The following is a 13,927-nucleotide window of genomic DNA, read 5'->3' on the forward strand; positions in this document are numbered from 1 at the left end:
CAGATCCAATGGATCGATAGGATTTCGATCACCCTCATTGCTCCTCTCCAATTAAGGGGCGGATACCTCGGTGGCTGGGCGGGTCCTAGCTGTCATTGTCCCAGGCACGTAGGCCTTTCCATATAAGGGGACGTGGCGCCGGTTAGTCTGCTACTATTGTGGTTCCTTAATTCGAATTCTATTGTCCTGGGGGAAATGGTGATTGACTTTTAATGGATGCAAGTTTCGGTCATGTCTGGCTTCTTTGCACAATACACAGAGGCTGTGTACTTGTCTGTGTCCAAATTGACCACAATTCCCATGGTCCTTTGCAGGTGCCCATTTTAGTTGGCTACAAGCCAAAGCTTTGCGAACTCATATTACTCCTCCTCACACTCACCCTTGGTGCCACATACAGCAACCGCACCCATGCCACAAATCGCGACCCAAATCCAAACCTCCCTAAAACCTCAAACAAGTACCACCACTCCACCCGATCAAAGTCTTCTCCGTGTCCATGGACACAACCACCTCTGGTACCAGAGCCCCCGACTGATTCTTCACCACATTCAACAACCGCCTTATATTACTTATATTACTCGTGAGCTGCCTGTGCTTCACGAAGCCTGTTGTATCTTCTGCAACCACCCCTGGGACACAATCCTCCATCCTCCCCGCCAACAATTTAGCCAATACTTTCACATCCGTGTTCAATAGTGATATGGGCTTATTCGATCCATATTCCACCGGGTCCTTCCCCTTTTTCGGGATTAGCATGATTACTGCCTGCGTCATCGTCTCTGGCAGCTCCCCCTTCTCCAGCGCTTAATTAAACGCCCCAACAGATGTGTTGCCAGGTCCGTCGCAAATTCCTTGTAGAATTCCGCTGGGTACCCATTCGGCCCTGGGCCTTCCCCGACTTCATACCCCTGATACTATCTACCACCTCCCTCGGCCCAGGGGCTCCCCCAACGCCTGCCTCTTTGCTTCCTCCACCTGGGGAAATTGCAGCTCATCCAGAAACTGCCCCATGTCCCGCTCGTCTCCCCGCGGGCCCGCCTCGTACAGTCCCTGGTAGTACTCCCTAAACACTTTGTTTATCTTCCCTGGCTCCTACACTCATCCCCAGTCCATATCTTCAATATTTCCCTACTCACGGCCTGCCTTTGCAACTGGTGCGCCAGTATGCGTCTCGCTGTCGCAATTAGATGCACACACTTTGACTAACACTACCGGCGTCCCTCTCACTATCACAAACCTCCCACTCCCATCTCACACCTTCCAGCCCCCACAAGCCCCATTTTCTTGCTCAACAAAATGCCCCCCCCCCCCAACCCCCCCCCCCCCCCCAAAACCTTCGTCCACCTTCAACCCCCTCCGCTTCGGCTCTGCCACGTCCAAACTCGCTCTGAACCAGGCCCATCAAAGATGGTCCCCCCACCCCGCCCATGACCATGTTCACCCTCCATATCTGCCATGTCACAATCCCGCCCCCGCACCCCAAACTGGCCAACCATCATGGCCTCCTCCCCCACCCAAGTGTTACTTGCCAGCATGGTGACTCCTGCCTGAAGGCTCCCCACCCCTCCCAACCCCGCCTAACCCTGCACTGCAGGCCCCAGCCTCCCTAAAGACCACCAAAACGATCAACACCACCCAAAGGGCCCCATAGAACACACCTCTCACATGAAAACACACCAAACTGCATAAAAACATCCTCCCAAAAATCAAAAGGTGGGAGGGGGGGGGGGGGAAACGATCACCTCCCCCTTACGAACTTACAACTTCTTACAATCTTCCCCTAATCGGCAAACCCAAACAAGTGCAAATCCCAACTTTCATGTACTTAACTCCTCCATCCCATACCATCCCTCAACTCTCCCCAGCTTATCGTCCCTGATAAAGTCATTCGCCTCCTCCTCTGGCATCTCAAAGTAATATTCCCGGCCATCGTGAGTTACCCAGAATCTGGCTGGGTACAACACTCCGAACCAAATCTGCCGTCTGTAGAGCACCACCTTGGCCTTGTTGAGACCCATTCAACTTTTTGCCAGCTTCGCATCAATCTCCTCTTAGATCCGGATTCGATTACCCTCCCACTCAGACTTGCTTCTTCCTGCCCCACCTCAGGATCTTCTCCTTGTTCAAAAACTTGTGCATCCGCACAATCACTGCCCACAGCAGCTCCCCTGCTCTTAGCTTCTGCCTCGAGGACCTTTGACCCGGTCCACCTCAGGGGCCTTGTCCAACACCACCTCCTCTACCAAGCACTTCACTTGAGAGCTGTGAGAAATTCAGAGTGCACTGAGGGAAGTTAAGTGCTATAAATAACCTAACATCGGAGATTCTGAGGCCTTCACTTGGGGAACTGTGAGCGGCAGACATTCAGAGAGCAGTGTGTAGGGGAAGGTAAGTGATATAAAAACTCACCTCGGGGATTCTGAGGCCGATACTCGGGGAGCTGTGAGCAGGAGACATTCAGAGAGCAGTGTGTGGGGGGAGGGTGAAGAAAGGTGAGCGATATTCTTGATTCCGAATGGTTTAAAAAAAAAAAAAAAAAAAAAAACCCTGAAAAATAACATTGAGAAAGACTATGATTTGGTTGACTAATAGGGAAGATGTGCTAAATTTGTAAATCCATTTGAATTGCTGGTTATGAAGTGCTTTGAGACTGAGGTAAAAGGAAAAATTTGAAATAAAAATTTAAAATCCAAATTAAAAACTACTGAAATAAAATGGAGATGGAGGGTCAGGTGGTGTGTCGTTCCTGCATGATGTGGGAGCTGGTGGACCCCAATGTGCTTCCCAGTGACCACGTCTGTATTAAGTATTAGTTGCTTAAGGATCTCTGGCTCAGAGTTGATGAACTGAATTCTGAGCTTCGGATGCTGCGACAGATCAGGGAGGGGGGAGAGGTACCTGGACACGACGTATTCAAATCTAGGATGAAGCCCTAACCTCTCCCGGAAATGAAGCAGGTGAGATTTTCACCTCCAAGAATATTGTAGTCCTGACTCAGATTTAAACAAAATTCAATACTTTGCAGTAATGTTATCAATGTACAAATATGTCTTCATTGGGCTCAGTTTGTTTTGGGAGTCTGAAGTTCCAGGATCAAACGTAGGAGCTTGCCTGCTTTGCAAAGTGGTTGGCACCTGGGTGATATATTGCTGCCACTGGATGGAACCACCGTTCAATTGAGTATTGTAGTGCACCCCCTCAAGCTGCTGGCCAAACCAGAGAGCCTGCTTCTCAGCAGCCTTGGCTGCGTCGCTGCTAGTGGTGGATACTGCTGAGGCTGAAGCTCCAGGATGATGGCATCTGTCTGCTTCGACTCTGCCCCGGCAATCTTACTTCTGTATTGAACATTGTCTCTTGTGGTAGTTGAGGCTGATTCATGGTGACGGTCCATTCTGCAGCTGGCATGGATGGACACCGTTGACCCCAGGTCGACTGATGATTTTTCCTTTGGGCAGGTTCTCTCTTCCTCTATCTCCAGCATAAGGGTGCTTCAATGGAGAGACGCTCTCAAAGAGCAGGGAGTTCTTTGCGGGAGATTGCAGGCAGACAGGGGGGTGGATTGGGGTTATGATACATTGATGCAATGGAATCTGCTCCAATGCGGCCATTACCAGTGGGGCGCAGGGGTTTCCCCACAGTGATGGGCACTGTCAATTTGGATAAAGTGGGCAGGAAGTGGACTTTGACCATTTAATGGTTCAATTAGTCCCATCACTGCTAAGGTTCTTTCTGCTGGCAACATGGCGAATGGAAGACATTTGACTTTGACTTTTATCGCCTTCCCCTGTCATACTGCCAGTCTTCCTGCCCCCCTGACCTCAGTGGGCCAGCAAAACTCAGCCCATTGTTTCAAAACTTAAATCAACACTGTCCATAGTGTGATTTCTGGTCAAAAAAAGATTGAAAACGTGCACAATGCAACTCTTCAAAATATTGAGTACCATAATGATAGAAGAGTAAACAGACCTAAATCAATAAATCTCATGACTGAACTTCTGAATTTGTGTTATTTGTCAGTCTTCAACATGTCTTGTTCCTTTGGCAGTTTCAAAGGCTTGCTGTTGGATTTGGAAGATGGAAATTTGCTGAAACTGGGTGAAGATGGGACAGTTCTGAGGTGAGTATTTTAATTTTTTTTCATTTGTATTGCAGTTTAAGTCTCCCAAGTGGTGAAAGAGGCAGAGATATAGAGGGGCAAATCTGCAGAGAAATCACAGATATGTGCAAAAATGAAAAAGCGGTGATATTGGGGGACTTTAGGCATCGGGATGATGGTAGTGTAAAGGTAAAAGAGACCTTGCTCATTATTTTCAGGTAGCAATCCAATTCTCTTCCAAAAACTTCAGTTGAAACTGCCTCGACCACCTTCTCAGGAAATTTGTTCCGGACTCCAACCGCCTGATGGTGATTTCCCCTTTCCCTCACATCATGTCTACTCCTTTTGCTAATTATTTTGAACCTGTGCCATCTAGTACATGGGTGCTACCTTGAATGGGAACAATTTCTCAATACTTACCCTGTCCATGCCCCTCAGGATCTTGAATATCTCTATCAAGTCTCCGCCTTCTCTCCAACAAAATCAGAGCCACCCCTTCCAGTCTATTCGGCTGCAATTTTTTATTCCTGCAGTTATTCTTGTGAATCTCTTCTGTTCTCTCTCCAGTATCTTAACATCCTTCCTCAAGTATGCTACCCAAAACTAGATGCAGTAAACCAGAGTGTCTTGTACAAGTTCAGCATGATCTCCTTACACGTACTCAATGGCCCTCATAATAAAGCTTAAGATACTCTGCGCTTTATTAATTGCTCTCTCAACATGCCGTCCCTTCTTCAATGGCTCACGCACATATACAGCGAGGTCCCGCTGTTCCTGCACCTCCTCTAGAGTCTGTTTATTTTATATATTTTATACTCCCGCTCCATATTCTTCCTGCCAAAATGAATTACCTCACACTTTTCAGCATTTAACTTCCATCTGCCACTTGTCTGCCCAGTCCATCAGCATGTCCATATCCTTTTGAAGTTCAAGACTATTCTCATCATAGTTGAAAATGTCTCCAATATTTGTATCTTCTGCAAATTTTGAAATCATGCCCTGAGCACTACAATCTAGGTAATTAATATATATCAGTGACAAAACATAAATTTCTTTACCCGTCAGTCTGGCCTCAATAAAAGTTGAGATGGATTTGCAGGTACAGCATTAGTTATTTTATTTGACTTGCAAGCCTGACTCAATTCACAGCGGTACAAAACACATCTTGCTTTCTGTACCTCCGGAATCAAGTGAGTCTGTAGGACAAAGGAATCTCTACTGATACACACAAATGGCATCAAGTTTCACATACGCGATTCCCATAGGTCATCCTATACCCCTCCTGACCTGGCCATACATCCTAATTGGCTCACTTCCAATCCCTTCCTCTGGCCCCCTATTACCCAGCATCCTTTTCCCCTCCGTAGCTGGACACACCTCCTCCTTGCTTTGCCATGCATTCTGAAATCCTTTGTCTGTGAACTCACCAAAATGAGACTGGCCTATCTCTACATTACAGTAACTAATATCTCTAAAACAATTATTTTATATCACATTCATCAGGGAAAGCAAGGGCTTAAACACTGACCTCTGGGAAACCCCACTATAAACCTTCCTCCAATCGAAAAAACAACCATTTATCACTGCTCTGATTCTTGGCACTCAGCCAATTTCTTATCCCAGTGCCTACTTTGCCTTTTATTCCATGAGCTGGAGTTTTGGTCAAAAGTGTGTTGTATGGCACTGGATCAAATGCCTTTCAAAAATCTATAAACCACACCACAGTGTTGTCCTTATCAACTTTCTCTGTTGCCTCACCAAAAACCTCCACCAAGTTAGTTCAACATAATTTTCCCTTAATGATTCCACAGAATCCCTATGCAAAAGGTGGCCACTTGACCCATCAAGCCTGCACCAACCCTCGGAAAGAACACTCTACCTCGGCCTTCTTCGCCGCCCCCATCCCCTTAACCCCACGCTTTGAACATGACCAATCCACCTAGCCTGCACGTCTTTGGACAATGAGAGGAAATAGGAGTACCGGAGGAAACTGGGAGAACGTGCAAACTCCACACAGTCACCCAAGGCCGGAATTGAACCCAGGTCCCTGACGCTGTGAGGCAGCAGTGCTAACTATTCTGCCACCGTGTTCTGTGCTGGCTTTCCTTAATTGTCCTGTACTTGTCTAAGTGACTTTCAGACCTGGAACAGCCCAATATTAGGTCATTGAGAGGAGAGTATCTTGCATTGCTTCAGTTTGACTTGCAAATCATAATATGAATGCAGGCGAATTGTATTTGTTTAATTTTAAGTTCTTTTGGTTCTAAACAAATTTATATTGGTGGTTTTCCATGTTAATCACTTTGTTTTGATAAAATGCCAGGTTAAAGCTCAACTATGTTCTTCACTGCGGCCAGACAAATGTTTCAATGGTGCTAAATTAAAAATATACCTTAAAAGTTGTACCATCTCAAAATATTTGCTCTATTTAACATTATTAATGTATTGAACTTCACATACGACATGCTAATTATTTGCTCCGTTTTGGTGTACAGTCAACTACAAAAATATTCTAAAACCAGGTGGTTGCAGAACCTCTCGTAAGCTGTTTTTAACTAAGTTTAAGTTCACTCATCATCAACATTTGATATTTCAATTAGAGCAAGTCATGGCACGAGAATTTTGACAGTAGAAGAGATATTGGAAACCTATGGAAAGAAGAGAAAATGGAAGCACTTCAAAACTATTAATGGAACATTTGCACGTTCAGGTATGGTGTAAAAGAAGGGTAAAATATTAATTTGGGTTACTCAATTACAATTAAGAATGCTTGTTTATGTGTGGGTCCTTCTGATGCTGAAATGCAATTTTTTGAAATGATTTTGTTATTGATTAGAAGAAAATACATTGCCTGTAATGTGCAATTCTGGATTACAAAATGTTGAATTTATTCATTCGATTGTAAAACCTAATTAGACATAGCACTGTATGATAATTGCTAAAGATGCTGAACTAATAAATCAAATTCTAAATCTACCAATTATATTTTGTGATAGCCATACAATACATTATCTTCTAAAGAAATTTTAACTGACCTTTTTCTTCTTCTTTGCCAGGCAAATATCATTTCTATGACAATTACTTTGACCTGCCAGGAGCTTTGCTATGTGCTCGTGTAGTGGATCTGTTAGATCAGGTGAGACAATAATAATTTTTAACGTAGAAGCCAAGAATTTACAGCAGACAAGAGGTCATTTATCGCATTGCATTTATTCTGGTTATTAACTCTTAAATGGAATTATTTACTCAAATTTCAATCCCTCAGTGGCATGAGATTTTCTTCAGCAAAGAGAAAAGTGGTAATGTCATTGAACCCAGGCTAATGCTCTGTAGGCATGGGTTCAAATCTCACCTTGGCAACCAGTGGAATTTGAATTCAGTTAATAAATCTGGAACATAAAGCGAGTCTCAGTAATGGTGATCATGACAACTATCGATTGTTGTAAAAATGCATAATTGATTCCCTTTTGGGAAGGAAATCTGGCATCCATACCTGGTCTGGCCTACATGTGACTCCAGACCCACAGCAATGTTAATCCTGAAAGTGAAACATAGGGCAGGTTTTATGACCGTGCTGCGTCGGAAAAGCACCACGCCGCGCCACAAAGTGGCCGATAACTGACGGGAGACCTGCACCTGGGATCCACTCGACTTGCCATACCTTGCGAGATCTAACGCGATTTTGCGTGATGTAGCGATGTGAAGCCTGCTCATTGTGGGCAGGATCACTAGGACGTCTGCTGTATTCCTGAGATCGAACCAGGGCGTTGGGATCTAACTCCCTAACCTTGGAGACCTCGGGCAAGCGTTGTTCAATACTGGTTTCCACAAACTGGGACCAGGCGGAACAGCACTCGTGCGGGTTTCCCAGGTGATTGGAGGCCCCAGTTGCATGCCATCTGGGCAGGGTGGTACCCTAGCATTGCAGGTGCCATCTGTGCACCTTGGCAGTGCCAGCCTGAGGCGGCATGGTAGTGCAATAATAAACACTGTTGCCTTGCGGCACTGAAGACCCGGGTTCCATACCAGCCCCGGCTCACTGTGTGGAGTTTGCACATTTTCCCCCTGTCTGCATGGGTCTCGCCCCCACAACCGGAAGATGTGCAGGGTAGGTGGATTGGCCAGGCTAAATGACTCTTAATGGAAAAATTAAAAGAAAAGTGCCAGCCTGACACTCTGGCAGTGCCAACCCCCTTATAGTAAGTTGGGGCTTGGGCTAGGAGTGGGGGGAAGAAGAGCAGGAGGTTTAGGGGTGTGTTGGGGGCTCACGAGATCAGAGGCCATTTAAAAATACGGCGTCACGGCTCCTCTGTGCAGGAAACGTAGGGTCTTGGCTGTGCGTCCCTGCTGAGGCCCCGTATCTAACGAGTCACGTTAGGTAGCATTGTGTGTCTCGGCACTGAGTGCATCGGGCAACACGCTGCTAAAGGCACTCGCTATGGGACATCAGTTTCCATTTGGTTAGATCGCATGATAATTTCTGGAAGATTTTGTTCTGCTAAATGTTTGAGCAAGTTAAAATTTTTGAGCATAAATATAAGTCAAAAACTGCAAGCTGAAAATCTGAAACCCTAACAAAGCGCTGGAAACATTGAGCTGAGCAGGTCAGACCCATATCTGAAATGTTAACATCTCCATAAAAGTCAACGTCCAGCATTTTCTGTTTTCATTTCAGATTTTATGGCAGAGCAATCAGTGTTGTAGGGCCCCGCTTACTGTGTTCAAATTGAAGTCTACTTAATAGGGTTGTCTAAACTTTCATGAACTGTACACAATTGTGATTTTTCTATGGCATTGCTTTTGGAATCATAGTCACTACAGTTAAGAAGAAGGCCATTCGGCCCATCAAGTCCACACCAACCCTCCGAAAGAGCATCCGACCCAGCCCATACCCCTCCTTATCCCAGTAACCCCATAAACCCAACTAACTGTTTAACATGAAGGGTCAATTTATCATGGCCAATCCACCTAACCTGCACATCTTTGGACAGTGGGAGGAAACCTGAGAACCCAGAGGAAACCCACGCAGACACGTGGATTATGTGTAAACACAGTCACGCAAGGTTGAAATTGAACCCGGGTCCCTGATGCTGTAAAGCAGCAGTGCTAACCACTGTGCTACTGTGCCACTCTGCCATCTTAATAATTCTGCTCAGTTTTCTGAACTTGCATATTAGATATTACTTGATTCTACTAGAATTTGATTTGGTTGAGTTGAAATCTAGAATGCTGTAACTTAAACATTTTTAAGTGAGTTTTTTTTTTACAAAAACCGACATTCATCTAAAACACTTCATTATGGTGTATAACCCCATATTTGCAGTTGCTAAAAATAGATTTCTGTCACTTCAGTTCAAGAAGAGATACTTTTCTGGCAAGTGACACTGAAGAAGACAAAAACAGGAAGTGGTTGGAGACATTTTGACCACATTGTGGTGATGAGGATTCTACTCTTCTTTGGCTATATAAAAGCTTCAGAGAATATTGTTGGTGCTGATGAATTGAACCAACCCACATGAGTGGAGATTTTGCAAATTGGCCACTTCATTTTCCCACCCAGACCCATATATTTTGATTAGCTAAGAGTCGAAAAAATCTTGACACTCTCAGCCTTGAATATACTCAATAGATTGAGCACTCACAGCCCTCTCAGGTAGAGAATTGCAAAGAATCAGAATCTTCTCAGTGAAGACATTTTTGCTCATCTAACTCCAAGGTTGCCATCCCCTTATTCTAAGCCTATCATCCACCCACTGGTTCTATATTCTCCAACTATGGTAAGCATCCTCTGATCGTCGGCTCTGAGCCTCTCATAATTTTAACATGCTTCACCAAGATCAACTTTCATTCTTCTAAATTGCAGAGGATTTATGTCCATTCTACACAATATCTCCTGATGGGACAATTGTCTTATCCCAGGATTCCACCTAGTGATCTTTCATTGCACCCTCCTTAAGGAAAATATATCCTTCCTTAGGTACCAAAATAAAAACTGTCCACAGTATTCCAGGAATGGTTCCACCATGGCCATGCACAGTTGCAGCAAGGCTTCAAAAGAACAAAGAACAAAGAAATGTACAGCACAGGAACAGGCCCTTCGGCCCTCCAAGCCCGTGCCGACCATACTGCCCGACTAAACTACAATCTTCTACACTTCCTGGGTCCGTATCCTTCTATTCCCATCCTATTCATATATTTGTCAAGATGCCCCTTAAATGTCCCTATCGTCCCTGCTTCCACTACCTCCTCCAGTAGCGAGTTCCAGGCACCCACTACCCTCTGCGTAAAAAACTTGCCTCGTACATCTACTCTAAACCTTGCCCCTCTCACCTTAAACCTATGCCCCCTAGTAATTGACCCCTCTACCCTGGGGAAAAGCCTCTGACTATCCACTCTGTCTATGCCCCTCATAATTTTGTATACCTCTATCAGGTCGCCCCTCAACCTCCTTCGTTCCAGTGAGAACAAACCGAGTTTATTCAATCGCTCCTCATAGCTTATGCCCTCCATACCAGGCAACATTCTGGTAAATCTCTTCTGCACCCTCTCTAAAGCCTCCACATCCTTCTGGTAGTGTGGCGACCAGAATTGAACACTATACTCCAAGTGTGGCCTAACTAAGGTTCTATACAGCTGCAACATGACTTGCCAATTCTTATACTCAAGAATTTCCTTAGTCTTTTACACTGGCTACCTTGCAATGAAGGTCAATATACCATTTGCATCCCTAATCCCTTAGGAAAGTCATGTTTCTGAGAGAACGAAGGATAAGTATGGGAAATTTAGGGAGCCTTGGAAAAAGGATACTGTGAACCTCGTCAATTAGAAAAAGGAGGCTTTTGTATGGTCTAGAAGGGTGGGGGGTGGGGGGGGGTGGGAATAGAGTTGCTGCTGCTATGGGGCTGGCCGAGGAGGGGTTATGGCTAGTCGGCAGGGGAGGGGGGGGGGGCGAGTAGCCCCCTGATCCGGTTGATAACCTGGAATGTAAGGGGACTGAACGGGCCGGTCAAGCGGGCCCGCGTGTTCGCGTACCTGAAGGGGCTGAAGGCGGATGTGGTCATGCTCCAGGAGATACACCTGATGTTGGCAGACCAGGTAAGATGGGGAAGTGTAGGTCGGTCAGGTGTTTCATTAGGGGCTGGATGCCAAAAATCGAGGGGTGGCGATCTTGGTGGGAAAGAAGGTATCGTTCGAGGCGTCAAGCATTGTGGTAGACAGTGGCGGTAGGTACGTGATGGTAAGTGGTAAGCTGCAGGGAGAGAGGGTGGTACTGGTCAATGTGTATGCTCCGAACTGGGACGATGAGGGTTTTATGTGGCGCATGTTGGGTTGGATTCCTGACTCGGAAGTGGGGGACCTGATAATGGGGGGAGACTTTAACACGGTGTTGGATCCGGCACTGGATCGCTCCATGTCTAGGACGGGTAGGAAGCCGGCGGCGGCTAAGGTGCTGAGGGGGTTTATGGACCAGATGGGAGGGGTGGACCCTTGGAGATTTGCAAGGCCGGGGGCTAGGGAATTTTCATTCTTCTCACATGTCCATAAGGCTTAATCCCGGATCGACTTTTTTATTTTGAGCAGGGCACTGATAACGAGAGTACAGGATACCGCGTACTCGGCGATAGCCATTTCGGATCACGCCCCGCATTGGGTGGACTTAGAGCTGGGGGAGGAGAGGGAACAGCGCTCGTTGTGGCGCTTGGAGGTGGGGCTGTTGGCGGACGAGGAGGTGAGTGAGCGGGTCCGAGGAAGCATAGAGAGGTACCTGGAGGCCAACGATAACTGGGAGATCTGAGTGGGGATGGTATGGGAGGCGCTGAAGGCGGTGGTTAGGGGAGAGCTGATCTCCATTCGGGCCCACAAGGAGAGGAGGGAGCAGAGGGAGAGGCTGGTGGGGGAGATGGTGAGGGTAGACAGGAGGTATGCGGAGGTGCCTGAGGAAGGACTGTTGAGGAAGAGGCGCAGCCTCCAGGCCAAATTCTACCTGTTGACCACCAGGAAGGCGGAGGTGCAGTGGAGGAAGGCCCAGGGGACGATTTATGAGTATGGGGATAAGGCAAGCCGGATGCTGACGCATCAGCTTCGGAAGCGGGATGCAGTTAGCGAGATCGGGGGAGTTAAGGACAGGGGAGGGAGTGTGGTGCAGAGTGGGGTTGGCATCAATGGGGTCTTCAGGGACTTTTATGAGGAACTGTATCGGTCCGAGCCCCCACTGGAGGAGGGAGGGAGGGATGGGCCGCTTTCTGGACCAATTGAGGTTTCCGAAGGTGGAGGAGGGCTGGTGGCGGGATTGGGGGCCCCGATTGGGCTGGGGGAGCTGACCAAAGGGATAGGAAGCATGCAGGCGGGGAAGGCACCGGGGCCGGATGGTTTCCCAGTCGAGTTCTATAAAAAATATATGGACCTGTTGGGTCCATTGCTCATTAGGACCTTCAATGAGGCCAGGGGGGGGGGGGGTGGCTTTGCCCGCGACGATGTCCCGGGCACTGATCTCCTTGATCCTGAAGCGGGACAAGGATCCCCTGCAGTGTGGGTCTTACAGGCCGATTTTGTTGCTAAATGTAGATGCCAAGGTGCTGGCGAAGGTCTTAGCCACGAGGTTTGAGGATTGTGTGCCGCAGGTCATCCACGAAGACCAGACTGGGTTCGTGAAGGGGAGACAGTTGATCGCGAATGTGCGGAGGCTTCTGAACATTATCATGATGCCGGAGGGGTAGGCGGAGATAGTGGTGGCGATGGACGCTGAGAAGGCCTTTGATAGGGTAGAGTGGGGGTACCTGTGGGAGGTGCTGAAGAGGTTTGGGGAGGGGTTTGTCAGGTGGGTTAGGTTGTTGTATGAGGTCCCGAGGGCGAGTGTGGCCACGAACAGGAGGAGGTCTGCGTACTTTTGGTTGCACCGAGGGACGAGGCAGGGGTGTCCCCTGTCCCCCCTGCTCTTCGCACTGACGATTGAACCCCTGGCTATGGCACTGAGAGAGTCGAGGAACTGGAGGGGGTTGGTGCGGGGTGGGGAGGAGCAAAGGGTGTCGCTCTATGTGGACGACTTGCTGCTATATGTGGCGGCCCCGGTGGGGGGAATGCCGGAGGTAATGAGGATCCTAAGGGAATTCGGGGATTTCTCGGGGTACAAGCTCAACATGGGGAAGAGCGACCTGTTCGTGGTTCCCCCAGGGGACCAGGAGAGTGGGATTGGCGAGCTCTGTCTAAAAAGGGCGGAGAGGAGCTTCAGGTATTTGGGGGTCCTGATGACCAGGAGCTGGGGGGCCCTGCATAGGCTTAATTTCACAAGGCTGGTGGAGCAAATGGAGGAGGAGTTCAAGAGGTGGGACGCGTTGCCGCTGTCCTTGGCAGGTAGGGTGCAGTCAGTCAAAATGACGGTTCCTCCCCGTGCTTATCCCGAAGGCCTTTTTTAGGCGGGTCAGCAGGAGCATAATGGGGTTTGTGTGGGCGAGAGGGATTCCGAGGGTGAGAAGGGTGTTCCTGGAGCGAGTAGAGATGGGGGGGGGGCTGGCGATGCCCAACCTCTGTGGGTACTACTGTGCCGACGATGCGCCGATGGTGCGCAAGTGGGTGATGGAAGGGGAGGGGGCTGCATGGAAGAGGCTGGAGACGGCGTCTTGTGTGGGTACGAGTCTGTGGGCGCTGGGAACAGCGCCGCTGCCGCTCCCTCCAAGGAGGCATACCACGAGCCCCGTAGTGGCGGCTGCCCTCAAAATCTGGGGGCAGTGGAGGCGGCACAGGGGGGAAGTTGGGGCCTCGGTGTGGACCCCAATACAGGGGAACCACCGGTTCGCCCCAGGGAGAACAGATGGAGGGTTTTTGGGGTGGCAC

General features: G+C 48.1%; 1 protein-coding gene across 2 annotated transcripts in view; it reads left to right on the forward strand.

Annotated features, from left to right (window-relative positions):
• Window positions 1–13,927, forward strand: part of nt5dc1 (5'-nucleotidase domain containing 1) — a 764,356-nt gene that overhangs the window by 47,692 nt on the left and 702,737 nt on the right. For both annotated transcript variants that reach the window (XM_072499430.1, XM_072499431.1), the window contains exons 3-5: window positions 4,046–4,117; window positions 6,697–6,806; window positions 7,153–7,232. In XM_072499430.1, coding sequence (XP_072355531.1) covers window positions 4,046–4,117; window positions 6,697–6,806; window positions 7,153–7,232 — 262 coding nt within the window. The remainder of the gene's footprint in view (window positions 1–4,045; window positions 4,118–6,696; window positions 6,807–7,152; window positions 7,233–13,927) is intronic.

This window comes from Scyliorhinus torazame, chromosome 4, assembly GCF_047496885.1.
Source record: "Scyliorhinus torazame isolate Kashiwa2021f chromosome 4, sScyTor2.1, whole genome shotgun sequence".
Taxonomy (NCBI): domain Eukaryota; kingdom Metazoa; phylum Chordata; class Chondrichthyes; order Carcharhiniformes; family Scyliorhinidae; genus Scyliorhinus; species Scyliorhinus torazame.